Here is a 27,686-nt window from a genome sequence, read left to right as displayed (position 1 = left end):
GGCCCCAGAGAGGGAACCCAGCAGAAGCGGGATACCCGGGGCCGGACGGGCAGGAGGACCTGGAGGGCCTCTGGGGGCACAGGATGGAGCTCTGGCTGCCAGGAAGGGGGTGCGATGGGGGCGGGGTTGGGGCAGACGGGGAACAAGCAGCTGGGCCGTCTACAGGCGAAACAGTCTGTTCTAAGAAGCTGAATGAGAGCAGCTCTCAGAGTCAGAGGCTGGACCCCCTGGGCTCAGGGAAGGAGGGCTGCGGGGTTCTCTAAAATGGGCTTCAGAAGAGACAAGTTTGCAGCCTTTTGACTTCCCAAGGATGCTCGGGTTTGTGTCAGGATGAAGACTTGGTCTCCACTTCCCAAGCCCTCCTTCCACTCTGCCCCTCAAAAGCCATAAAGCTGTAGGGCCAGGGAGGATATCAGCCACAGGCCAGACAGGGTCAAAGGGGCCAGGAGGAATCCCCCTAGGGTCCCACCTGTCCTGGAGAAGGGCCAGGTGCCTCTGGGCACTGTCAGGGTGTGGCACAAGAAACTCCAGTGGGCACAGGGATAGTTCTACCTAGTTTATTGTTTGTGAAGCAGGGCCTGCTATAGTGGGGGACCTACCAAGGGAGGTGGGGACAGCACAACCCAGGATAGGTCAAAGGAGGAAGAGGAAGGAGAGAGAAATCCTCTGGAAGCGGGGGGGGGGGGGTTGACAGGAGGGAAAGGAGGTGTCCAAGACTAGGGAGATCTGGTCCAGAGAAGACCCAGGCAGGCCTGGCCCCCAAAGGCCCTGTATTCTAGGATGGGTGAGTGTCAGGGAGACACTACTTAGAGAGGGCCTAACTAAAGTCTAGCAGATTCCACGACAGAGACAGGTGAAGTCCTGGCTCCCAGCTGGTAGGGGACTAAGAGTTTCTAGGCAGTTCTAAGGACCTGGAAGCATCACCACCCACCCGCTGCGAGTGGATTTGGAACAGGGTTTGGAAGCCCCCAGAGAGTGATCCTGCTGGGGGAGGGGGCTTTGCCATACCTGAAACTGAACCCCAGCAATAGGAACGAAGTCCACCTCTAGACGGCAAGACAGCCGAGAAGCAAGACCTCTGGGGACAGAAACACCAGACCCAGGCTGTGGGGGGGGGCACCCTCCCTGCCCCTCCGTGCCCCTGCTCCCATCCGCCCCCCAGCTGGAGCCTGGCCTCAGCAAGGTGTGCCCAGGGGCAGGAGGGGGGGCGACTCCCTGGACTTGTGGAAGTAGATGGAGGAAGGCATCTCGGTCTTGAGCTTGCTGTCCGAGCCGCCAGCGGCTGAGGCCTCCGGGCCGTTGCACTGCCCGCAGCAGCAGCAGCAGCAGCCCAGGAAGGCCCGGCCCAGCGGCCTGCAGAGGCACAGCAGGAGCACGGGCGTGATGGCTCCCTTGAAGAAGGTGGAGAACTGGTTGATGAGGCCCAGGAGGTCCAGGGTCTGGCGCGTCAGCTCCGTGGACAGGTAGGCCACCACGATGTTGCAGACGTTCTCGGGGAGCGTGCAGAGGGCGTAGACCACTGTCAGGCCCACCAAGGTACTGCTGAGCTGGCTCTCGCACTGCTCGTGCTTGCCGGCGCGGCACTCGGGCTTCCTCCCCGGAGGGCCCCGCACCCGCCACGTCACCAGCTGGCAGGTGACGGTGAAGAGGATGGGCAGGCAGAAGTAGCAGCCGAAGTACCACCACATGCGGGCGTTCTGGTAGGTCATCACTAGCGAGTAGAGCGACTCGGGCAGGCTGGCCGACGGCTTCATTATGCACGAGTCCAGCGTGCCCGCGGTGGCGGAGGGCTCCTGTGACAGCTGCCACAGCAGGAGCTCGGGCACGGCTAGGATCATGGAGCCCACCCAGATGACGGCCAGCTTGGCCACGATGGACTGGCACCGCTCGATGGGCCTCACCTTGGGCAGGGTGCTGGTGGCTACGTGGAAGCGGTCGATGCCTAGGGCGCAGAGGCTGAAGGTGGTGACTCCCAGCGAGGTGACCTGGGGGCAAAGGTGTGGAGGAGAAGAGCACGTGGTCAAACCCAGGGGGCCCCGGGGGTGGGGGGCCGTGCCTGGTCTCCAGCCTAGACGGGGAGCTGAATGGCAAGTGTAGAAATGATAGGAATGATATTTAGTGAGCATTTCTCACGCGTTAGGCAACAGGCATTTCACACCCGTCACCCGATCCTTGCAGCCAACCATCCCACAGGGGAAGAAACTAGCAGAGGCAAGATGAGTGACTCTGTCAATGGCAGAGTTGAGGCCCACGTGCAGACTGGCCTGACCCTTTCCAGCCTGTTTCTTTGCCTCTTGGGCGAGGGAATGGACGGCCTGGGTCCCAGAGACCCTTATACTCTCTGAGACCTTGGAAAATCATCTATACTGAAGCATCCAGACAAGGACATAGAAGTTCTGGGTCTTTGCAGGCCCTTCCATTCCCACAACCCATTATGTGCATCAGGTGAAAGGTTTTCGACACATGGCTGAGATACATGCACACGCACACGCATACACATTCACGTACAGACTCAGTCTCCCCATCCTAGCCAGAAAAGCCCCGGGCCTGGCTGTAAGGGGAAGCAGCCTCCCTCCAAAACAGCCTGTGCCCACCCTCCCCAATGCTATTCATTGAGCACTGAGGAAAATCACCCTGGGAGCCAAGAGAAAGAGGCCAGAGCAGCAGGGGAAGAAAGTGCCAGAGAGAAGAGAGGAAGAGGAGAACCCTCCCAGGCTGCTGGGTGGTGCTTGACCACACTCAGGGATTGTGCTCAGATCCCCCCTTCTGTCTAAATTCTTCCCTCTTCTGGCTCATTAACATTGCCACCGAGTGATCTTTGTGAGAACCCGTGCCCCTCCCATGGCAGGGAACCCCAGGCCCAAGGAGGAGCAGACTTTGGGGCTTAGACAAAACCAAAAAACCCAAATTCCAAGTTGCCTTCTCCTGCTCCCTCCTGGGGACCATCCTCAGATCCTCCCTATAAAAGAGTTCCAGAACAGGTTCTTTTAACTCCTACCCCATCACTTGGCCTAACCGGAGGGTCTATCAGCTCGTGATATCTCCATCCTTGAGGAGGAGGGAGGCCACAGCCTGGGTTTTAGGAATGCTGAGACCCACAGTCAGGCAGGGCCAGGCTTCCATGCAGACAAGAGTTCCCATGCATCTACCCTCCTCCTCTCCTGGCCAAACCCAACACTTCCTGAATTATGTTAATTCTAAGGACTTTGTAACTAGTATCCACTTAATCCTTCAAGAATTCATTCAGACAGTTTTAATTATTATTACCCCCAACTTACAGAGGGCAAACCTGAGGTATAGACAGGTTAGGTCACTTACCTGAGTCATTCAGCTACAGAAGGCCAAACCCCAGGTCCTGACCTAGTCCTTGCATCCAACCTCTCACAGGGCCCCTACGCTCGGCACCCTCCGTGCTAACTAAGAGGCCAAGGATAGCCCCAGGGGCAGATCTTCTCTGAGGTTTGAGTACCTTTGGGTCCCAGGTAGGTGGTCTCCCTGGGCTGGGAAGGACACAAAGGGTTGCACCGACTGCTGAGCCTCAGGCCGTCCAAATACGAAATCATTGCTAAATGCACAGGGAACTGGGGACAGAGTAGGGAATAGGGCCCAGACACCTGATCCTGGTTCCTTCTCTGCCCCGGCAAGTCACCCACGTCCCAAAGTACCCTCCACTCTCAGGAAGAGCAGTAGCCTTCACGGGGAGGCCACTCACTAAAAGGCTGTTTGCCTATTTTGTGCCCCTGGACAGACACAGTGGCCTGCCTCGCTGGGTCTTGCCTAAACGCACATAGATTGGTATATTTTTGTAAGTTTTAAAATATTTTATTATTTTTATTTATTTGACAAAGATCACAGGTAGGCAGAGAAGCAGGCAGAGAGAGAGGAGGAAGCAAGCTCCCTGCTGAGCAGAAAGCCCGATGTGGGGCTCGATCCCAGGACCCTGAGACCATGACCTGAGCTGAAGGCAGCAGCTTAAGCCACTGAGCAACCCAGGCGCCCCTATTTTTGTAAGTTTTTGGTTAAGCTGTCTGTATGGTCACACCTCCATCATCACCCGTGCACCTGTTTTAAGGTGGAAGTCCCCAAAGGTGAGGATGATGGTTTACTTTGGAACTGTGGAAGGAACCTGCCAGAGGGGCCATCTGGTCTACCCCGTGGTCGGGAGCTAAGCAAACAAGATGGGAGATGTGCCCTGCCCAGGGATACCCAGTGTGTCGGAGACAGAGCTGATACTGAACCCCCTGCCCCCGGACTCCAGCACCCTTTCAGAGAGCAACGACCATCATAGTAGGGAAGAGACTTTCTTTCTGGCTTTTGCATTCATGGGGATTGGACGCTGACTTGATTTTGGGGGGATTGCAGGAAACTGGGATCTCCCTTCACTCATCGCTCGCAGAAGCAGGATATTCAGAAGTTAAGAAGGGCAGGGCAGCGGCAGTGGCAGAGGGAGGGAAAGGAGAGAAACCGCGGACAGAGCGATTTCCTGGGTGGACAAATGAAGGGGGGTTAAGGTGGGGGAGGGGGCAGCTCAGAGGAAAGAGAAATGGGAGAGATGCTCCTTGAGGCTGCTCCGGAAGCAAGAGCCCAGGCTGGGTCTGAACCCCAGGGCTCCTGCTCAACTCTCTGCTCCCCTCAGCTGGCCACGGTTACTTGAGAGCTACCAGGAACCAACCAACGTAGCATCTGTCTCCTTGCCCAAACCGGAGGAGAAACGAGATAGAGCTCCAGGCCCCTGGGCTCCTGCGCACCCACAGAGCCCACTTCCGCCAGCCCCTGGCCAAGCTCCAGCAGGACGCACACTCACCTCCATGAAGGGCACAGCCCGGCAAGAGGCGTCGCCCAGCAACCTCTGCTTGGTGAGCTCATTGAAGATGACCACAGGGAGGCAGAAAAAGAGGACCAGAAAATCCCAGAGGGCCACGCTGGCCAGGATGGAGTTCCAGGCGCTCTTCAGGTAGTAGCTGTGCCACACGACGCACATGACCGACAGGTTTCCCACGATGCCCACGGCGAACACCACCAGGGCCAGGAGCATGATGGCGTATGCCCCGTAGGAGCTCTCAGTTACCGGGTACAGGGGGTTCTGAATCTGCAGCCTCTGGCCCGGCATCCCTGTCAGATTGGCCCGAGGCTCCTGGCCGCTGTCTGCCGTGCCCCCATCCTTGTCTGGGTCGGGGCTGGTGGCCACCAAGGGCTTGGTGGGCTGCAGGCCAGCAGGATGCATGGGCCAGGGGTACTCGGCCCACTCCTCAGGCACATATTGCTGTACCCCCTTGGCCTCATCGTCCTCTGTGCCTCTCTTGGACCGGTTCTGCGGCTCCAGGGCCTCGGCACCCCCGGAGACGCTGATCAGCCCTGCGGCCAGTACCACGGCGAGAGAGATGGCCAGCGACCATAGCTGCCGCATGGCCGGAGGCGCAGGAGGCAGCTGCCCCCGAGGAGCAGGTGAGGGCGCCGGACCCAAGTGAGGGGCTGACCGAGGAGATAGAGAGAGAGAGAGAGAGAGAGACAGCTGGCCTCTTGGTCCGCCTCCTGTCAGGCGTCTGGCATCACCAGCCTGCTCCAGTAGACTCCGGCGGCTCCCTCCCACCCCGCCGGCCACGGGCTGGGCAGGGCCCTCTGCTGGGCATACAGCACTCTTGGCTGCCCTCGCATGTCTCACCCTCCAGGACACTCCTCCTCCTTCTCCTCCTCCACCTCCTCCTCCTTGTCCTCCTCCTCGGAGCCCAAAGGGTAGCAGCCGATCAGACCTTCGGAGCCCGTGGAGGCCACCTGCTCTTGCCACGGAAGCCAGAGAGGGAACGTGGCTGGCCTAGGGTTCCACGGTGCGCAGAGACCGAGGCGGGACCAAAACCCAAGCCGGGACCGAAACAATGGGCCTCCAGCCTTGGCCTCAGGACACACTTCTCAGGCAGCTCCCTCCACTTGAAACCTGCTGATGACACTCGCTGTCCTTAATCCTAGCCCCCCACAGACTTCCCATTAATGCTCACAACTGCTCGACTGCGCAAATACTACCATTGCCATTTCTCAGGCTTGCAGAGGTCAGTGACTTAGAACACGGCTTACCTGCGCTGGAGCCCAGCCCAGGACCCCCGGGTCCAATTCTAGAGCTTGTAACTCAACAGGCACTGGTCCACCCACCTGCCTCTTCAGCACATGATCTCCTCTCGGAAAGCAGCAAAATCAAAACTTTAAAACCACATCCTGGGGCGCTTGGGTGGTTCAGTTGTTAAGCAGCTGCCTTCAGCTCAGGTCATGATTCCGGGGTCCTGGGATCGAGCCTCAAGTCGGGATCCCTGCTCAGCGGAGGCCCTGCTTCTCCCTCTCCCACCTGCCCTGCTTGTGTTCCCTCTCTCTCCTCTGTGTCTCTCTCTGTCAAATAAATAAATAAAAATCTTAAAAAAAAAAAAAAAAAAACACTTTCTGATCCAGGCACGCGATGGATGGACATTCACAATAACCAATATTTACTGAGCACCTGCTATGCCCAGACAGTCAGAAAACAGAAGTATAAAAGACCTCTGCCACCAGGCAGCTTTCTCTCTGAAGGGGAAAGGAACATGTCCATAAATAATTATAATTCAGTGTAATAGATGTCGTGAAAGACAGAGGACAAGTCGCTGAGGGAACCCACAGGGGCCTGGAGGGATCTGGAAGGCCTCCCAGACGAACAGGCATTTGAATGGTGCCTGAGATGTGACTGAGTCTGCCACACAGATGATGGGGAAGGCAGTGCTCTGGGCGGAGGATACAGCAGGGCGATGGCTCAGCGATGCGACAGGGGCAATGCACCTGAGAGCCAGCAGGAATGTCAAGGAGACAGGGATACAGGGGGCTGTGGGAGAGAGCCTGGGAGCTTGGGGAGCCTGGACAGGTCAGAACAGCAGGTTCCGGGAAGGACTGTGTCTGCCAGGCCGGGGGGGTTTCCATTTAGCCCAAAGGCCGTGAAGAGTGCCGCAGGCCGCTGAGCAGACGAACAGTGACTTCAGTGGGTTATTTCCAGGGCTCCCTGATGGCCACCTGGGGTCATGGCAGGTAGCCGGGGGCTGGAGGGTGGGGGGGTGCAGGAGGACGGGAGGCAGGGGCACCCTTGCAGGAGGCAGCAGTCTGGAGGGTGGCCACGAACAGAGCACAGGAAAACTGCCAGTGTCAGGGGCTCTGGCTGATCCCTGGGCGTGAGGTGGACCGGGAGACACTCATCTGTGCGGGGGAGAACGTGGTGTGACGGTGGGAGAAAACCTCGGCTTTGTGCTCGTGGAACTGCAAGGGCCACCGTCATTTGGGTCAAGATCTAGGCTAGAGCTGGATGTGGAATAGGAGGGTGGAGGTGTGGGTCAGGGGGCCAGAGAGAGTGAGCACACTGAGGGGAGGGTGCGGGGTGAGGCTTGAGGGCCCCCTCACCCACAGGCAGCCTGAGGAAGGGGCACAGGAAGAAAATGGACAAAAAACAAGGAGAGGGCAGGCTGCGGGGTCCCGTGCCTCCTAGCCAGAGCAAGACAAGAGCTGCTAAACCTCTGGGGCCTGAGCTGCAGGTCACTTGAGCTCTCAGCAAACATTAACCAGGGCCTACCAGGAGCAGAGCATCTTGGAAGGGACTTTCCTGGAAGACTTCCTGACCAGCAAAACCTCCACACCCACAGGGGCCCCGACCTGCTGCGTGAAAATAGGAATCACAAGAAAAAAAAAAATGAAGAGGTGGAGGAGAAGAAAAGAGAAACACTGACATACACTCAGACAAGGTCAGGGAAGCGTCTTCAGCCTTTTCAACACTTGTCTTTCTGGCTTCCTACTGGTCATCCTTTTCGTGGGGACAAGAGGCCCAGGTGGCCGCAGGACTGACCTTGTCTGGGGTTCAGAAGTCAGGTCAGCCAAGGACTCCGTTGTCTCCTTTGTTGCCAGCAGCCCCCTGGCAGCACCCCACCCCCTAGCAGAGCAGAGCAGCCAGGACTCAAGGTCACATCCTGGGGAAGGGTGGAGGAGGGGCTGGAGGAGATGCGCCGGGGCCAGCCCTCATCCCCAGCATCATGGGGTCCCCCCTTGGAATTGCGCTTTCCAGTCCCACTGGAGAACTGACCCCTGGACCTGCCCCCGAGTGGGCCAGCTCCTTCCAAATGCCCATGACACTTGGGGTATTGTTTAAACCACCTTCTGCCTTGTGGCGTGGCTCTTTTGGTAAACAGAGTCACAACCCACATCATCACCACTGTTCACTGAGCACTCACCAAGTGCCGGGCCCTGTACTGAACACTTGATATAATTTTCACACTTAACCTTGATATTAGTACCCCGGACTCAGAGAGGTAAAGTCACTTGCCCAGGGGCACACAGCTCGCGAACACCATCTGGAATCCAGATGCAGGTTTGTCCAACTCCGAAGCTAAAACCCTCAACCACTCTTTTGTGTAGCCTTACAGAATTTTTATCCAGGAGGAGACCCTAAGGATGATGTTCACCAGCCCTGTCACTTTTCAGAAGTGGAAACTGAAATCCAGAGAAGTCAAGGCAAGACTCTGACACCCAGTGCTCTGTGTCAGGCGTGTGCAAACACAGTGTCGTCCGTAGACCAGGACTGCCATGGGGTGAAAACGTTAGCCCCCGCCTTCTTCTTTATACTTATGGATACGCCCCCATTGCACTGCAGAGTATGCCTGGCACGGAGCAGGTGCTCCAGAAACATCCATTGGCTGAAAGGGCACCCCTTCTGCAGGTCCTGAGCTTCCTGGGTGCAGCTAGGGCTGTTGGAACGTCAGAGGCCACTAGGTGGAACCAGATGTTCAGTGATGGAAGTTAAGTGCATCCTGTCTCCCCCTCCTTCCCACCCCACCCTGCCCAAGACCTGTCCTCAGACTCTCTGCAGCTGTCTGAGGGGGCAGTCTGGAGCTGTGACAGGGTGGGTTCCCAGGGGCCAATAGCCCGCGGTGGGGGTTCCGGGGGGGTGGGGGTTCACTGTCCCCTACCTACCGTTTCACGCCACCTTGAGGGTCCCCAGCACAAGTCCCCCAGAGGTGCTCTTCTCCTATCCCTGCCAGCTTCTGCTTTGGGGAGTCCTCTCCCTGGGCCAGCTGCGAGTGCCTCCCGCTTTCAGCAAGCACACCAAGCAGAAGGCAGAGGCTTCCCTAGCCCTTGGGAATGTCTCTCTCCCGGATCTCAGGAATTCCCCATTCCTCTCCCTGGGAATTTCCCCAGAGCCGGCAGAACAGGTAGTGAGGTGGGACAGGGTGGGAGAGAGCCTGGGACTGTCCCCTGGCACTGAGCAAGGTGAGGGTGTCTGGACCGTGGTGGCAGTGCCTTCTGGAATCATCGGAGCTAGCGTTTCGTGGAGCAGGCTCTGCGCATGCGCTCTCCGGCGGAGTGCACACTCTGAAACTAGCCTGTCCGGATGTAACTGCTCAATGGCTGTGCCCTGACTCGGTGTGTGTGTGTGTGTGTGTGTGTGTGCGTGCGTGCGTGTGAGAGAGAGAGAGAGAGAGAGAGAGGAAGAGAGAGAGACTTTGGTCAAGCACTGAACCTCTCTGTGCCTCAGTTTCTCCGTCTATAACTTGGGGGTAACAGCAGGCTTGCTGTGGAGGTGAAATGAGCTCAGGTAGGTAAATCACCAGCACAACATCTGGCACAAAGTAAGCAAAGCGCTCGAGGCCGTGACAGCTCACTGAATTCCCGCAGCAACCTTCTGAAGCAGGGGCTTTTATCCTCACTGTCACAGATTGGGAAACCGAAGCCCAGAGAGGCAGGAGAGGAATGCAGAGCCAGGTTTCCCCCTGCCAGGCTCTCAGCCTGAACAGGGACAGCAGCCGGCACCAGACGAGGACGGGGACGAGGGGAGGTGTACACACCTCTGACCGCATTGGATCCCCCCCAGGCCAGCTCTCCATACTTTGCGCTCCCAGGCCCAATAGGCACTAGAGTCCCGCTCTGGAGGACAGGCAAAGGGCCCCAAATGGGACAGCGTGTTTCTAAAAGTCAAGGCATCTGACAGCTGGTTCCAACTCTGCTGCTAGCCTGCCTGTAACCTCAGTAATCACTCATTCATTTATTTAACACATACTTATTGAGCATCTACTATGTGCCTGACATCATCTTAGATACTCAGGAAACAGTGGATAATACAGGCATGACCGCTGCCCCCCTCAGATTCCCATTCATGTGAAGGAAAGGAGGCAGCCACTGAAGAAACTAACCATCACAAAGCATGCCGACGAAGTGTGGGGACACGGACGGTAAGAGGATGGTGCCCTGGGGTCGGGGAACCTCTCTGTCCTCCCGATTTCTCCATGAAAGGTAAGGAGCATCATCTCGGCCCGGAGGTCTCCTGAGGATGCTATTGCAATGAAATGTGGGCGTTTGTGAAGGCATGTGCCAAAGGGGTTGAAGGCATGTATGGCAGGGGTTCACCAACATCTGGAAACTTAGTGGAAATGCATATTCTCAGGCCCCTCCCCGACCCGCTCCCTCAGAAGCTCTGGAGGCAGGCGCAGGGACCCATGTTTCAGCAGACTCTGCGGAGGACTGCAATGCGTGCTGCACTTGAGAAGCCGTGTGTAAGGAATTCCAGTGGCGGTGGGTGGGAGTGTCTCTGCAGACCCCTCTGGGCTGTGCTGGTGGAGGGGGCAGAGGGAAGAAACTGGCCCTGGGAGCACCCAGAACACCAACTCATGGAGCTCTGGTATCTTCCCATCAGTTTCCTCAGTCCTTGGCATTGTGGATGCTTGATATATGTGTTTAAGAAAAAAAAAAAAGAGAGAGAGAGAGAGAACAAATAAACAGTAAGTAGAGTCATAAAACGACTCACCAAATCTTACTTGTTTTGTGAAACCCAAGTTCCCTCACTGGGGAGGAAACCCCTGGTTTTCTCAACAAAAGGAAGACTTACCACAGTCAAGGTAGTCAGTGGGAAGACGTCCATACCGGGGCGTCTCTCATGAGAGCTCTTGCCCAGGCGTGGCCACACCCCTAAACACCCCACCCCCGCCCAGAAAGCCATGTTCCAGACACATCTCCCCGTTCCCCAGCCCTCTGCAGTACAGCTGAACCAAGGCGGGAATGTTCAGACTTGGGGAAAGGTTCAGGTTGCCTCATTGATCTAAGCATAGCTCGTTACAAGGAATCTGGCAGTGTGGCCAACAAGGTGTTATTTTACCTTCCAGATCCCTGAGCACCTCCAATGTGGTTCCCAGCAAGCAGCCAGCACCAGGAGCTCAGTATAGGTACTACTCGCCTCCAGGGGTGACCAGAGTCCTCTCTTGCCCACCTAGACTACCCTCTGGGTTAAGGTTCCCCCATCAGGATGCTTTAGAGATCACCCTAACTTTCAGGACCCAACTGCTGGGCTCCATCAGCACAAAATCCCAAATTTTTACCTACTGTAGGAAGGGAGTGGGTCATGCTGGATGTGTTTAACAAATGTTTATTGAAAGCCTACTATGTGCCAGACACATAATTAATGTTCAAAAGCATTTGTCACTGATGAGCAACAAGCCATTCTTTGAAACCCTTTCTGGACAGAGAGGTCACTACCATTTGAGGCAGCCCATTCCCATTTTAGATGCTGTAATCATGTGGAAGTTGCTCCTTTATTAGAAATGTGACTCCAGGAAGACCCACCCATTGGTTCTGAATCTGTTCCCTGGAGGAGACAGAAAACACACACACACATCATCTAGTGTGAGATACTCAGCGGACCCAAAATCAATTCCATAAGGAGTAGAACTGGCCCCAGCGACGGGCAGAGGTGTGTGTAGGACACCAGCAGGACAAGAGTGAGGGCCAACAGCAGGTCTTCATTGAGTTAAAGAAGGCTTCCTAGAGAGAAGTCTTACAGGGGATTTCTTCTGGAGCAGAGTCTGGATGGAAGTGAGGGAGCTGGTTTGGCAGAAAGGAGGTGGGGCAAAATTTCCTGGCAGGGAGGTGGGGAGGAGGGTTTGATTCCAGGCAGATCCAGCCTGTTGGGTGAAGCAGAGTGTCACCCAGCCCGAGGAGCGAGCCTGGCCCCGAAGTCACAACAGCAGGCAGGTGAAGAGCTGGGCGGCATCGGGGTGAGACTGAGGGCGTCTGGGAAACGCACGGAGGGCGGTCCTCTGTCCTCTCCCGTCTGGTCCTTTCCAGGTGCTCTCTAGCACGAGGCCATCTAAGTCCCAGACATACTGGGCTGTTCCCTAGGACACCTCTACTGGATTCTTGCCCCCAGGAGCAGGTTGGAGGGCTCTGTGGAGCTGGACCCTGGCTGGGATAAATCCAGGGGGAGCCAAGCCCCAGGCTGTGACTCTCAGAGGTGTGGCTGCAGCCATGGGGACGTGGGGAAAGCCACTGAAGTTTCTGGGAGATGAAGTTTCTGGGAGATGAAGTTTCTGGGAGATGAAGCAAGTTCCAGACACAGTGTTGTTCCAGGGTCCTGCCCCCACACCAACCCCCATAGCCTCCCTGAGCTCCCCGCCCCCACAGCCCCTTGCCCTCAGGTGCTGGCGCTGGCGGCCATCTCTCCTCCCCAGCCCGCACTGCACAGCCTTGGGGCAGCCGGGCCAGGACAAGCAGATTATTCATTGCCAGGTGCCCTGGCCATGTCCTTTCTGCTTTCTTGCCCTGATGTCCTGACTTGAGCTGCCAGCCGGGGCTCAGCACAAAAGAATGCAGTGTGGAGCCAAGGAGGAGGGGTTAACCCTTGCCTGGGTGGCATTCAGGGCGCAGGTAGGGTCCGGCTTGCGGGAACAGACAGCTGAACTTCTACTTTGTCTTTCTTTTTCTTTTCTTGCTTTTTTTTTTTTTTTTTTTGTAAAGTAGGCTCCAAGCCCAATGCGGGGCTCAAACTCACCACCCCGAGATCACACGCTCTCCCAGCTGAGCCAGCCAGGCGCCCCTGAACTTCTCTGCTCTTGAGTCCTTGAGCCCAAGAGTGGCACCGTCTTGCTCTCTTTCTCTGGAGTTGGTGGAACGTCCTAGACACAGCACGAAGTTAGATTCACACAGACCACTCTTTCCGTAGTTCCTGCCTGTAGCCTTGGGCAAGTCACTTAACCTCCCTGACTCTCAGGGTTCCTGATGGTAAATGAGAACAGTAATACAAACTTCAGAGGGTGGTTCTGAACCTTAAATTATACAACTCAAGTGACATCCCTGACCAAAGCAGGTTTTTTATAAATATCAATTCATTGTCAATTCCCTTCCTGTCTCCGTGTAGTCCTAGCCCGTCCATGACACCAGTCCGCATTCCTCTGGTGCCACAAGAAGCACAATATTCTGCCCCAGGATTCTCCACATTGTGAGGCCTCTGGACCTGCTGTCCAGCTGGCCTGGCCACGCAGCCCAACTCGGGTTGCTGATGGGACCTCATTCCATGTTGCCAAGATCCTGGGACTCTGAGGGACCCTGGAATGAGCTCGAGGGTCTTCTCTGCTTCTCCTAGGGGGAGAGGTTTCATCTGTGCCCACCTTGATCATTGCCCCAGACCGGGGTGGAGAAAGAGAAGATGCTCCAAAGGGAGGGAGCTAAAAGACCCTGGCTGCAGCCCCCTGTAGGACCCATGGAGGAGACTCCCCCGTATGCAAAGGAGGCTAACGACAGACTGAGAGACCCCACCCGGGGTTGGGCTTCTCTAGCCCTGGAATCCCAGCCCAGCCCATTCCCCGGAATTAGCAGAGCCAAGCCAGCTGTCCAAGGTCTCTAGTGAGACTTGACCCCATGGGTGGACAGAACGATTTCTGGCCTCAGGCAAAACTCCTCCCACTTCTGGCTCGCCTGGGCGGCAGAGGTCAAGGTCAGATCTTTCCCTTCTGAATCCTTTGGGATTCAGGAGTTTTCTTTCCTGTCTAAACCAGCCCCAAAGTCCTGCCGGTCTCCTTGCAGACTCGTTCGTGGTTTTGCCTGACTTTGAATCCTGTGACCATGGGAACCGGGAAGGGAAGGCCTTTGCTGAAGCTGCCTGATGAGGGTATGGACGGCAGGGAGACAGGTGCCTGGGTGCCTGGTTAGCTGCTGCACCCCGGCACCCAGCGGGGCTCCTGACATTAAGTCTGCACTTCATACGTACTCATCGTTTTTGTTTTTAGCAGGGCTGTGCAGTCCAGACCATGCAGAGAAGCTCACCACTTGCAGCAAAGACAGCCAGCCTCGGGAAGACTTAGTATGTGTGGATTTCTTCCGAACCCTCTTCCTGGGTTACCCTGTGGTAGGCTGTCCCCATCTCCCTCTGTTGAGGTCCCTCTAGCCCACAACCCTGAGCTGTGGCTCCTACGAATTTACCACAACTCCGGCCATTTGTCCATCGGAAATGACAGGAAAACCCAGACTTCTCAACACTTGGGCAGGCTCCAGGGTAAGAAGGTTGGGAAGACAATACATTGCCCCTTTCCCGTGTCTCCCCCATATGTGGGCATGTCTGACTCACTACTGCCACTTCGGGAGTCCCCACTCAGGACATCCCCCAGATGGGCCCATGTGGCCAAAGTCTGACCTGGCTCCTAGGACTTTGGCAAGATGCCCTTGCCAATAATAAGGAGCACTGTGCCTTCCTTTGGGTAGAGAATTCCCCTGCTGGGACCCAGCCATTGCCTATAAACGTAGGCTTTGCTAGAAGAACTCTCAGTCCTTTTCAAAGTCAGTATTTCACAGTGCAACGTCAATGAATGAACCTAGTTGATATTTTTGTCTGTTTGCTTCTGTTTCTTAGGTGAGGAATGGTTCATAGAAAGCAGGCACCAGACGGTGGAGAGACATATGCAAGTCTGTTTTGCAATCCCCTGGACTTTTTCTCTTTTGCCGATTCTAACCCAGGCGGATGGCATCATGTATGTGTCTGAGGTCGATACGATTCGGCGTGCATCTCCTTCCATGTTAGAGTTACAGAGCTCTCCAAAGGCAACTATACACAGAGATTTACATTTCTTTCTGGAATGGTTGGGGCAGGGGTGTGGTCCAACAGATGGCGAGCAGGTTACAGGTGTGTCTGGCTGAAAAAGGTCTCTGGCTCAGCGCCTTCTGATTGGCTGTCCGTGAGTCACTGGAGCTGGGTCCCTGGGGCAGGGCAGAGCTAATTGGCTGTCATGGAGTCAGGTTCATGCCCTGCCTTATCTTTAGAGCCTTCCCGGGCCAGCCCAGACGGACAATGTTCCCTGTATCGGCAATGACGCTTTCAGGCTGCTGACTGCGGGTCAGTGGGACATGCCCCGTGGGTAGCTTTCCCAGCAGTCCGTGGTTTCACCTTGACCTTGCTACACCCCGACACTTCAAGCCTTCTGTGCCCAGTGGCACCCACCCTGGGAGTGATTTGAGGGGCCTGTTCGCTGGCCGGCTGTAGCCTGGCAGAGCCACAAAGGGGTTTCCTCAGATCTGAAAGCCTCACCTGAACTGACTGACAACATAAAATGTTTGTGGGTAAACATTCTAGAAAGTAATTCCAGATTCTGGGAAAGGCCTCCAGGGAGCCGGGCAGGGAAATGTGGCCATGGTAACTCAGCAATTTCTGAGGGTCTAATAAAGAGGAGGAGAGAGGTGGGAGAAAGGGTCCTCTACCCTGGCTTTTCAGACACGAGACACCCCCAGACACACAGGCCGTGGGAAGTGCTTTGTCTCCCAGTCTCAGGCCACAGGTACACACAGCGCTTCTCCCTTTCCCTAGGCCCTCTGTGGGTGTGGCTTCATGCCCCTCCTCAGCCTGTGAGGGATGGGCCCACACGTCTATCCCCATGTTTGAAATGGGACAGAGCAAGGCCTTGACAGGGATACACAGGGCCTAAGTCACAGGATGGAGATCAGCAGCCAGCAGGAGCGGACATAGGGACATCCGCCCCCAGCAGCACTTCTCGAAGCTCTTTTCCTGCCTGGCCACGGCAGCAGCTGCCACCCTCAGTCCTCCCTTTGTGTCCAGGGACCACTCGGCATGGACTCTGGAGCTGGCTCACTGTTGTCTTGAATGAGGGCTGCGACTTCTGAGAAGCTCCGGGATTTCAACAAACAACCATGAGCTTCCCTATCCCTCCTCCTCCCTCTGCCTACCTGAGCAGAATACAAGTTTTGTGTCTGGGCAGTGGGGCAGGATTGTGCTGAGAGGCCTTGGCAGGCCCCTGGCCAGCTCCTCGTGGCTGCCAAGCTGTTCAGTAGTCCCCTGGACACCCAGCCCCTGCCCACCCAGATTGGCACAGATGCCGTCCGGGACGCCTGGGCAGAATGCCAGAGGGAATTTTCCACCTGCCTGGCTTTGTTGTCCACTCTGTGGTCTGGAGCCTGGGCCTGGGGTGGGGCAGGCCTCCTCAGGTACGTGGAGGAGAGCCCCTAGGTTGTCTTGGGTGACCTCACCCAAGACTAACCAACTCTTGGCTTATTCCACGGCCGCTGACAAGGTCTCTCCTTTCCTCTATAGAGAGATGTGGGAGCTTAAGTTGTCACTGGTCTGTGAAGCCCACATGGGTGCCCAACAGAGCACCAGGGTTAGAAGGAGTCTTGGCTCACCCAAGGCTCACCCTGCCTTGTAGAGATGGGGCCATGAGGCACCTAGAGATTAATGGGTATGCCCCAGGTTACACAAGGAGGTGGTGGCCAAGCCAGGACTCAAATCCAGGTTTCCAGACTCACATTCCAGTGTCTTTGACCACACCTTCTAGTCATCCCCCAGAGCTTTCTTCTCCTCTTCTCGCTCCTGATCTCACATTAACTTGGGGTACCCATCTCCCAGCCCTGCTGTCCTTACACATCTGTCCTTTCTCCTTCCCCTTCTCCTCCTCCTCCTTCTTCTTTTTAAGATTTTCAATTTATTTATTTGGGAGAGAGAGAGGACAAGCGGGTGAAGGGGCAGAGGGAGAGGAACGAGCTCACGCCCCACTGAGCACAGAGCCTGAGTTGGGACCCCGAGATCATGACCCAAGCCGAAGTCAGATGCTTAACCCACTAAGCCACCGAGGAGCCCCTTGTCCTCTCTTTTTGGCGCAGGGTTTGTGGGGCCCGCCTCCCCTCCACACCTCCTCAATGCCAGAAGCAGCTCTGGGAGGCTCACCACCTTCGGGGTGCTCCCCCCAACCCCGCCCCTGCCCAAGCTGAGCACTCCCTTGGGGGGGGGGGGGCTTTGGGGTCAAGGGTGGGGCCAGAGTTGCTCTAGGAGTAGCTGCTGAATGACAAATACTGAAACCACCGGTGACCAGGGAAGTCTGGAAGACTCCGGGGGAAAAGATTAGAGGCAGATAGCTGAGGACTCAGCAGCTGGTGGGGAGTGGAGGGGGGGTGCCTGAAACCTAGAGCCTCTGGGAGTGGCAGAGCATGTGATGGGGGCAGGGAGGGGCTTTCTAGGCCACTCAAATCTCTCCACTGGCTTGGGAGCCCCAAGACCCCATCCTGGCCTTGGGGCACCTGTGGGGGTATGGAGTTAGACAGAGCCCCTGGTGTCTCCAGGTCCCATCTCCCTCCCACCGTGAAATGACCCAGGTGCACCTGCTCCTGGGAGTAAACAGCAAATGCAAGGCCCACGGCAGGGGCGGGGCGAAGCTGAAACTGGGTGCCAGGAGCCAGATGACTCACGTTCTCACTCTGAGGCCACCAGGGATGAGACGGGGAGTGGAGGATGGGGTAAGGACAGATGGGGCCACAACACAGGCTGACGCAGGTTCCACAAGCCCCTCCTCTGGGACTTCTGAAAGTGTCCTCCGAAATCTCTTTTCTGACATCTTTATTTTGTTGAGTTAGGGGACTGAGCCCTAGAGAAGCTCCAGGGAGGACAGGTGACTTTTATCTAGAAACACACGGCATATCGCTGGTCTTGGGACTTCTGAGCTGTGGGTTTGAATCCCAGAGCCAGAAACTGAGCTCCCAGCAGGCTTGCCCTGCCCAGAATCAGACCCCACAGTCTACCGGGAAGGAGTCCGGAGAGAGATTTGTAACTGTAACCATTGCTAAAGAAGCAGACAGTCCCAAAGCTACCCTGGGCACAGGGGAGATGTGGGTGCGTGCGTGGGGCCCTGCCCCATCCCTGCCCCTGCCATTAGCGGTCAGCAGGGTGTCACCAATCCCCAGAAGCCCTGCCCAATGGCCTGACGTCACAGGGCTGGACCTGCTCTGCTGGAAAGAACGGTTCCACCCTGGTGAGGGGGTTGTGGAAGGATCCAGGTCTGGCTTTGTGTCAGCGGCCAGAGCCAGCTCTTCCTACCCCCTACTCCACAGGAGGCAGCAAAATGCACGGGAGGCAGCAAACCCACCAAGGGAGGGGGACCGAAACTCCCCAAGTGTTCTTCCTGCTACTCACCTCCCTCCTCCTGAAACCCAGGACCCTCTGGGTGCTGCACCCAGGCTGACTGAGTCAGTCCTCTGGGGCCAAGCTATGAATAACAAAGTCCGGCCTCTCCTGAGTACGTGTGCTACTGCGGTTAAGAGGGGAGGCATTTAGCGACATGAGAGGAGCAGGTCATGCTGGCAAATCTCACTTGTCAGGTCCGGTCCGCGGAGACCGAGGCAGGTTTCTGGCCTTACTGAGCCTCCTCTGTGACGCCGAGATGAGGACGTCTACCTCGCAGAACTGTTGTGGACAATTGAAGGAGTGACCCAAGTATAAAAATCCGGGGCAAGTTCTGGCATATCACAATAGGGGTTTGATTTCTGGAAGCTAAAAATAGTAGAGAAGAGGACTCTAATTTGCCCTGAGTTTTTAACAGAGACGAATAGTGTGGACTCTTTGTCTTTCCTGTATGCCACATTTTTCTGAAAGTCATTGAGGAGGTGCCTGTGGCCACCGTGGCTAATGGAGTTAACGTGGGGCCCCTCCTCCAGAAGCAGAGCTTCAGGATCTCTCTGAGAGGAAGGCCAGAGAACAGCAGGAGCATTCTGGCTACTGCACACATCCGTGCATCCTTTCCTCTCTGTGCCTACGGGGGACCTGTGTTTTCTGACTACAATTCTTCACCGTTCACTCTCAACCTCTTCGCTACCAGTTCATTTCTACTCCTCCCTCAAAGCCCCCAGAGAGGCTGACACAGAGCAATAACACCCCCTCGGGGTGGGGGGGCGTTGCCCTCCCACAGGCACCCACAGCCCCCATGCTTCCTTTCTTGCCATTTGTCACCATGCCTATCCAAGCATTCCACACACTCTCCGATGAGTTGTCATCTCAACTGGAAGCTTCCCTAGGCCAGAGACCTCTTGCTATCTTGAATTCCCATTAGAGATAAGAGCAAACATTTGCCCCATGAATGCATGGACTGCAAGGCTCTCTCCATGACCTGTTTCTCCGGTCTGTGCAGGGTGAAGGGCTTAACGGACTGTCCATCTCAGAGCGCCCTGGACAGTCACAGTGTAGGCTGCTGTCCATAGAATTGTTCATTGCGCCCCCCTTCACGTCCCAGGGTGTCCAGTTTTAAAGCGTGACAGTCAGTCACCCCAGGCCTGAGAACCCTGGACAGGAGACGTGGTCTTGCCAACCAGAGATTTCGTGTTAGTCTTCTCCGTTGTTTCCTTTTTGTCACCCCTTTGTTCAGTTTCCCAGATGTGCTGTGGGTCACTGGTAGAATGCGCTATCCGGGCCTGGGCCGGGGTTGTAGGGGACAGGGGACAACGAAGACACCTGTGGGGCAGACGGACCAGAGTGAAGTGCCTCCCAGCAGAAAAGTTCCTCTCCTCAAACTTTGGGGCTTTTTGAATTAAGGAAGCCAAAACTAAAAGACAGTGAAGCGAATTCCAGCGAATTCAGTAGGCCCAGGATAAATATGTAAAGAGGAAATCACCTTACAATCAAGCTCTTTTTGTTGCTAAAGCTGCAAGAGTTCTCAGGGGGAGCTAGCTACCCCCCTAGAGTGAGTGAGTGCCCAGCCCCAAAGTGCCCAGGGGAAAGGTGAGGAGACTTGGGACCCCTCCTCCCAAATCCACACCAGTATGGACCCTCTTCTCCCGTGCTCGGCTGAACGACCTCTCAGGGGAAGGGCTTGAGGGGGCGTGGAGAGATGCCTCAGTTTCTCCACATCCACCAGCTCACATGGAAAGACCTTTTCTGGGACGCCTGGGTGGCTCAGTTGGTTAAGCAGCTGCCTTCGGCTCAGGTCATGATCCCAGCGTCCTGGGATCGAGTCCCACATCGGGCTCCTTGCTCTGCAGGGAGCCTGCTTCTCCCTCTGACTCTGCCTTCCACTCTGCCTGTGCTCGCTCTCGCTCGCTCTCTCTCTGACAAATAAATAAAATCTTTAAAAAAAAAAAAAATATTTAAAAAAAAAAAAATAAAAAAATAAAAAAAAAAAAAAAGAAAGACCTTTTCTGTTTCCTTTGTATTTCAGTGCAGGAGAAGAAGAGGGGAAGTGTTGGAGGGGTGCGGACGGGAGGGGAGAGGGAAGGGGAGAGTAGGAGAGAGGAAGGGGGTGAGGGAGACTAAATGAGTAACCACAGCAACCAATCCATACATGAAGATTTATCAAGTCTAGAAGAGACCTTGAGGAGGCATCTAGCCAGCACCTCATTCAATTTATTCAGCAAACATTGATTTAGCTTTATGGGGTGCCAAGCACTGGGCTAGGCCCTGGGGATACAGAAATGAAAAAACAGTCCCGCCCCGTGAAAGGTGGCAAGCTTCCGGAGGGGAGGAAACCAAGAAGCAAGCTGGCTGGGAAGTCGGGATGGAGGGAAGCCAGGGGTGGTGGCAGAGCCCAGAAAGTTCCCAAGCCCAGAAACTGGGGGAGATGGGGGGTAGGGGGGATATGTCAGAGACAGGACATCTGACCTCAGGTCTGAAGGAGGAATTGAGTCAGCTCGCTGAGAGGAGACAGACCCCCTACCCCAAAGAGACACGGAAGAGCGGGATATTTCTAGAACCTGGAGGATTTTAATATGCCTTCTTTTTCTTTTGAAGTTGTAATGGGCCTTATTAAGCCATTCACAAATTGGACAGCATCCCATCCAGTAAGTAAAGAGATGCTCCTTTTAATATTCCTCCTTAAGAAAAATTACCCCCAAACTGGGAATAAGGCAAAGGATGACTGTGTGATCTTTCAGAAATACCCTACGGCACGGCATTAACAAGCCCATGCAAGGATGCCCAGATGCTTTAGGGGAGACAGCTCGGTTTGACTTACTATTCATGACTGAGTAAGGTCCCATAGGGCTGTCTAAATGTAGATACTGGGGCAACTGGGTGGCTCAGTTGTTAAGCATCTGCCTTTGGCTCAGGTTGTGATCCCGGGGTCCTGGGATCAAGCCCCACATCGGGCTCCCTGCTTGGCGGGAAGCCCGCTTCTCTCTCTCCCACTCTCCCCCTGCTTGTGTTTCCTCTCTCACTGTGTCTCTCTCAGTCAAATAAATAAATAAAATCTTTTCTAAAAATGTAGGTGCTAACTTGCAGGAAACTGATAAGTGGCAAGTAATTTTTAACTGGTAGAAAAAAATCCTATCAAGAGTGGGTATTATTGTCTTATAAGACAACAACCAACTTTGTATCTAACTCTACCATCTTCTTCCAGTATTCTGCTTCCCACCGACTAGATACATGGGTCTCTCGTACTCGCTGCTGAACCTGCTTCACACTTAAACTGAAGCTTTGATGGATGCTTACTATTCATAGCCATTCATGTTTTTCATGTTCTGAAAGCAGTACTTTGTTTTTTGTTTTTTAAGATTTTTATTTATTTATTTGACAGACAGAGAGCCCAAGCAGGCAGAGAGGCAGGCAGAGAGAGAGAGGAAGGGAAGCAGGCTCCCCACGGAGCAGAGAGCCTGATGCGAGCCTCGATCCCAGGACCCTGGGATCATGACCTGAGCTGAAGGAAAAGGCTTTTTTTTTTTCAGGTGCCCTTGAAAGCAGTACTTTGATGGCGTGCATACAAAGTCACGGTGGCAAAGGAGGGCTGTGTGTGTCATGTTCAAATAGAGGTGAGTGGACGTTTGACTTAATAGTACACTAGCAGACTGTTCGGGTGGTTTCTTATGAACATACCCTTATCATACAACCTGGTAATGCCATTCCTAGTGTCTACCCAAGAGAAATGAAAGCGTATGTCCACACAAAGTCACATCCAGAAATGTTCACAGCAGCATCATTCATACTAGCCCAAAACTGGAATCGATCCGGTGTTTAGCAACAATGGAACCGATAAACATATTCTGGTATATCGCACAGTGGAACACTGCTCAGCAACACTAAGGAATAAACTGCTGGTGTATAAAACATCCCGGGCAGACCTCAGAAACATTCAGATTCTGGTTAGAAGCAGCCAGACACAAAGAGTACAGACTGCAGGATTCCATGTCTATTCTAGAAGAAGCGAAACTATAGCGAGGGAAAGAAGACTGATGGTTTGTCAGGGGCTGGGGAAGGAAGGAGGAGACACAAGGCAAAGGAGCTCCAGGGGGACTCAGGGGGAGATGGAAACGCCTAAGGCTGGTAGTGATAGTGGTGGTTGATACAGGATTACATGCATGAGCCGAACTCATCGGGAGGATATGTGAAATGAGTGTATTTTGTTTGGAACTGGTATCTCCAGTAAGTTGCTTTTTTTTTTTTTTAAAGATTTTTATTTATTTATTCATTTGATAGACAGAGAGAGATCACAAGTAAGCAGAAGGCAGGCAGAGAGAGAGAGAGAGGAAGCAGGCTCCCCGCTGAGCAGAGAGCCCGATGTGGGGCTCGATCCCAGGACCCTGAGATCATGACCTGAGCGGAAGGCAGAGGCTTAAATCACTGAGCCACCCAGGCGCCCCGCCAGTAAGTTGCTCTTAAAAAAAAAAAAAAAAAAAGCAGGGGAGAAGGGAAAGGTCCCTGGGAGCCCTGGAGGAAGGGTTGGGAAAGCAGGGAAAGAGGGTGTTCCTCTTCTGCTGAGAAGGGTAGGAAGGAGATAACAGGGCTGGAATCCGCAGGTGTCTGCAGGTGGGAGGAGGCTTTGTCGGGGCAGGTCCCCAGCTCTGCGTTAGAGTGGAAAGCACTCTGCTTGGTGTTCGAGCCTTCCATCTCCTGCATGATGCAAATCACGATAGTGTTTCAGAAAGGACACCAGACAGGCCCTAGAGGTCTGCCTTCTTATCTTGGCCCTATCTTTTCCACCCGTGGCTAATTCCCGGAAGTTCTCCAAGTCTCGGCTTCTTCATTTGGAAAGATGGATATTAAACCTTTCCCCTGCCTACCATCACAAGATTATTGGGAGGATGAAATCTGAAAATGCACGTAAAAACACTTTACTGCGGGGGCCATAAATGGGAAAGGTGAGAGAAGATCCCAGAGCTCTTAGCTACTTCCCCCACCCCCACTTCCTCAGGCCCGTGCATGGCGTGTTTGGTTGTGAACCCCTTGAAGACGGGGACCTCATGTCTATTTTGGGTTCCTCGTGGTCCCTGTGGAAGTTATCCTGCAAAAGGTACGATAGCTGTTGCTGATGCTTGGAAGTTTTATTTATTTTTTTAATATTTTATTTATTTATTTGACAGAGATCACAAGTAGGCAGAGAAACAGGCAGAGAGAGAGGAGGAAGCAGGCTCCCTGCTGAGCAGAAAGCCCAATGCAGGGCTAGATCCCAGGACCCTGGGATCATGACCTGAGCTGAAGGCAGAGGCTTTAACCCACTGAGCCACTCAGACACCCCTGGAGGTTTTATTTATTTATTTATTTATTTATTTATTTATTTTAAGATTTTATTTATTTATTTGACAGAGAGAGAGAGAGATAGAGATCACAAGTAGGCAGAGAGGCAGGCAGAGAGAGAGAGAGGAAGCAGGCTCCCTGCTGAGCAGAGAGCCCGATGTGGGGCTTGATCCCAGGAACCTGAGATCATGACCTGAGCTGAAGGCAGAGGCTCAACCCACTGAGCCACCCAGGCACCCCTGGAGGTTTTAAACTAAAAGCTTTAAAATTTGAGGGCTCTTCTTGGTGCCATTTTCTGCTTTTCTGGACTGTTTGATCTGCTGTTTGCTGCTACGACCAAGGATGATAAGGTAGAGGAAGAAAAAACTTTTTCTCTTCCCTCTTAGGTTCAGGGACTAGGATATGCAAATAAAGCTAATAAAAAACAAATTAACAGGAGAAAAGGCATACAAGTATAAACACTTATTTGATGTGACTGTTTTAATATTTATGTGCACGCAGGTGTTCAGAGAAATGAAGTGAAGATATAGAGTGAGTTAAGCGTACCATTTTAGGGGCGCCCCGTTGGCTCGCTTGGAAGAGCGTGTGATTCTTTTTCTTTTTTTAAATATTTTTATTTATTTATTTGGTTGACATAGAGCAATCACAAGTAGGCAGAGAGGCAGACAGATGGAGAGAGGGAAGCAGGGTCCCCGCTGAGCAGAAAGCCGATTCGGGGCTCGATCCCAGGACTCTGACCTGAACCAAAGGCAGTTGATTAATCCACCGAGCCACCCATGCACCCCAAGAGCATGTGATTCTTTTTTTTTTTTCTTTAAGATTTTTTATTTTATTTATTTGGCAGAGAGAGAAATCACAAGTAGACAGACAGGCAGACAGAGAGAGAGGGAGAAGCAGGCTCCCCACTGAGCAGAGAGCCTGACTAGGGACTCGATCCCAGGACCCTGAGATCATGACCTGAGCCGAAGGCAGAGGCTTAACCCACTGAGCCACCCGGGCGCCCCAGAGCGTGTGATTCTTGATCTCAGGGTGGTGAGTTTGAGCTCCATGTTACAGGCAGAGGTTATTTATATAATAAATGCTTTTTTAAAAAGCTTATCATTTTAACAGGAAAAAACTGTAGGCATTAGAAGACAAAGGAAAAGGGGTTTGGGCTTCTAGGGGTGGTAAATTGTAGGAAGGGAACTATATATGGGAAACTAATGGAAGATAAGGATTATTTAGTAAGATTTGGTTTATGCAGATTCATCTCTGGTGATAAGGATTGTTCTTCTTTTCCTAGTACCAGAGTGGGGGACAGCTTCACAAGGGAGACTTATGCCCTGCTTTTAGGCTGCTAGGGGAAGAGCAGAGAGCTTTTCTGTATCTGCTTTCTCTCAGTTGCCTTCAGTTCAAAAGAATCTCTATGCCAAAGTGGCATGTTTTGGGAAGACATACTCTGATCCCCTCCTTATATTTATGGGGCACTTTTCATGTGCCAGGCACGGTTGTAAATATTTTCCATGCATAAGCTGGTTCAATCCTCAAAAATCTTTTCTGGTAAGCACCATTAGAATCATCCCCATTTTTTTTTTTTAAAGATTTTATTTATTTATTTGACAGAGAGAAATTACAAGTACACTGAGAGGCAGGCAGAGAGAGAGAGAGAAAGAAGCAGGCTCCCTGCTGAGCAGAGAGCCCGATGCGGGACTCGATCCCAGGACCCTGAGATCATGACCTGAGCCGAAGGCAGCGGCCAGGTGCCCCAAATCATCCCCATTTTGAACCCTCCTTACACTGTTGGTGGGAATGCAAGTTGGTGCAACCACTCTGGAAAACAGTATGGAGGTCCCTCAAAAAGTTGAAAATAGAGCTTACCTATGACCCAGCAATTGCACTACTGAATATTTACCCCAAAGATACAGATGTGGTGAAAAGAAGGGGTACCTGCACCCCAATGTTTATAGCAGCAATGGCCACAATAGCCGAACTATGGAAAGAGCCCAGATATCCTTCAACAGATGAATGGATAAAGAAGATGTGGTGTATATATTATGCAGTCATCAAAAAAAACTTGCCATTTACAATGGTTTGGATGGAACTACAGGGTATTATGCTAAGTGAATTAAGTCAATCAGAGAAAGACAATGATCACATGATCTCACAGGATGTGGAATGTGAGAAACAAGGCAGAGGATCATGGAGGAAGAGAGGAAAAAATGACACGAGATGAGGGGTGCCTAGGTGGCTAAGATGGTTAAGTGTCTGCCTTGGGCTTGAGTAGTGATCTCAGGGTCCTGGGATTGAGCCCTGCATCTGGCTCCTTGCTCGGCGGGAAGCCTGCTTCTCCCTCACCTACTGCCCCTGCATGTGTTCCCTCGCGCACTCTGTCTCCCTCTGTCAAATACACAAAATTTTTAAAAAAGAAAAGAAAAAAAAAAAAAAAAACAACCCTGAGAACCAGATTGTCCTGACTTATTCAGAGAAGCAGAATGGCATGAAGGAAAATGACAGATCTGGGTTTGTCTGACACCTCCTAGCTATGTGAGCTTGGGGCATTTGCTAATTAATGAATTAAGTATTCATTCATTCATTTCACATGCATTGACTGTCACCAAGTTCTACTAGCTGTTGGCCTGAAGCAGGAAACAAGGCACAATCCTGCCAGGAGTTTACAGTCTGGTTGGGAGACAGATTATGACGAAACAGAGTGGCACAGTGCTCTGCAGAATAACCAGAAGGGGAAACTAATCGGGGGGCGGGGAGGTGTTGAGGGTGGCATGTGTAATCCAGGAATGCTTCCTGGAAAAGGTGCCATCTAAGCTATGGCCTCCTTAGGAAGAGAGTAAGCGTGAGTCAGGCAAGGACAGGAAAGATGAGTTTTCCCAGCTGAGGAAATAAAATTGCAAAATTGGAGACATGGAGAGGGGTTTGGCAAGCCCACCGTGGAGTAGAGTTTTGGGGGAGGGGGAAGGGATGCCGAGAGAGACCTGCAGTCAGACCAGGATAGACCTTGCCCTGGCTTCATCCTGTGGCCAATGGAGAGCCACGGGAGGAATTAAATAAGAGTTTTGAGGTCAGAGGTATACTTCAGAAAGATTTCTTGATTGCACGGTAGAGAATAAATTGGAGGTGGGAGGCGGTTGGGGAGCGGGCACCAGGCTGACAGCTGGGAAACCCATCTGCAGGCTGTTAGAGTGGACCAGGCAATAGGCGTTGATGTCAGCATGAAAGGTTGATGGTGGGCCGTCAATTTCAATTTTGTAATTAAAACCAATTTCAATTTCGAAATTGGTTTTAATTACAAAAGAAATGCGTGTTCTTTAAAACACTTAAAGCAAAGACTAAAGGCCAGTTCCATTCCCAACATGGTGGAGTAGACCCCTAACAGATTGGCATTGGCTGGTGGGAATCACCGCAGAGGGGCAGGTGCGAGCCATCCGGCAAGGTGGGAATGGCTCCCCGCTCCCCCATCCCCCAGTACAGACCAGGCATCAGCACAGGGGCAGCCTAATGCCGTTATGTGATCTGGGGCATTTTTTTTCCAGAAGCTCAGCCTAGATTCTGTGTGCTGAGCCCTTCCAACAATTCTGGAAGCTAGTCTTATGCTTTAAAAAAATGTTCCCTGTTGCTTAAAATAGAATGCTTTCTATTGTTTGCAATGGAGTGCACTTACAACTGTTGCAAAAGAATAACTAAGGAGCAAGGGGGCTAAAAAGGGATTGGAGCAACAGGCTGAGGTCTGAATTGGAATTGTAGCGAACAAAAGCAGAAAGTATCTGATGGATTTAGGAATAAGGCGGAAGTGCCCTAGGGACTGGAGGTTTCAAAATTCTGTATTATAGAGACTAGGAGAGCTGAAGAGGGGAAGAGGAGGTCATGGGATATTTGAATTTAAGATTGAAGTCGTAGGGCAGTTCTGACTGATGACAAAATACAGGACATGGTCACAGAGATAGACGGCTGACGGAGACGGGAGGGAAGATCTTTGGGGTTGAGGTCAAGAAACAAAGAGGTTACTAGAGTGGATGTTGTCTCCAGGGACTTTGAAACCACCCAGAATAATAGCAGGATGAGGACACACCCCCACACAGGTCTCCCATCCATAAAGAAAGAGGCCAAGTGACCAGCAGGTGGTAGAAAAGAGTGACAAAGGGGGGATAGATAGCAAAGCCAGAGGGAAGGG

General features: G+C 53.3%; 1 protein-coding gene and 1 long non-coding RNA gene across 8 annotated transcripts; one reads left to right on the top strand and one right to left on the bottom strand.

Annotated features, from left to right (window-relative positions):
• Positions 1-271: 271 nt before the first annotated feature.
• Positions 272-5,613, bottom strand: GPR37L1 (G protein-coupled receptor 37 like 1). Its single transcript, XM_059145144.1, has 2 exons — positions 4,805-5,613; positions 272-1,985 (listed from the first exon to the last, which is right to left on the bottom strand). Exons 1-2 carry the CDS (start codon positions 5,405-5,407, stop codon positions 1,176-1,178), a joined length of 1,413 nt encoding a protein of 470 aa, XP_059001127.1. The 5' UTR covers positions 5,408-5,613; the 3' UTR covers positions 272-1,175.
• Positions 5,614-11,908: 6,295 nt separating this feature from the next.
• Positions 11,909-14,859, top strand: LOC131814761 (uncharacterized). 7 transcript variants are annotated; one of them, XR_009347444.1, is made up of 4 exons: positions 11,929-12,012; positions 13,840-13,924; positions 14,043-14,116; positions 14,663-14,859. It is a non-coding gene; the product is annotated as an uncharacterized LOC131814761 (long non-coding RNA). The 7 variants fall into 7 exon arrangements; XR_009347441.1 differs by having other exon boundaries at positions 11,932-12,035; XR_009347442.1 differs by having other exon boundaries at positions 11,933-12,035; positions 14,046-14,116.
• The last annotated feature ends 12,827 nt before the right edge of the window (positions 14,860-27,686 follow it).

The sequence above is a fragment of the Mustela lutreola genome, chromosome 14 (genome assembly GCF_030435805.1).
Source record: "Mustela lutreola isolate mMusLut2 chromosome 14, mMusLut2.pri, whole genome shotgun sequence".
Taxonomy (NCBI): domain Eukaryota; kingdom Metazoa; phylum Chordata; class Mammalia; order Carnivora; family Mustelidae; genus Mustela; species Mustela lutreola.
Note: the sequence above shows the minus strand (reverse complement) of the source record. Positions and strands in the feature narration are given on the sequence as shown.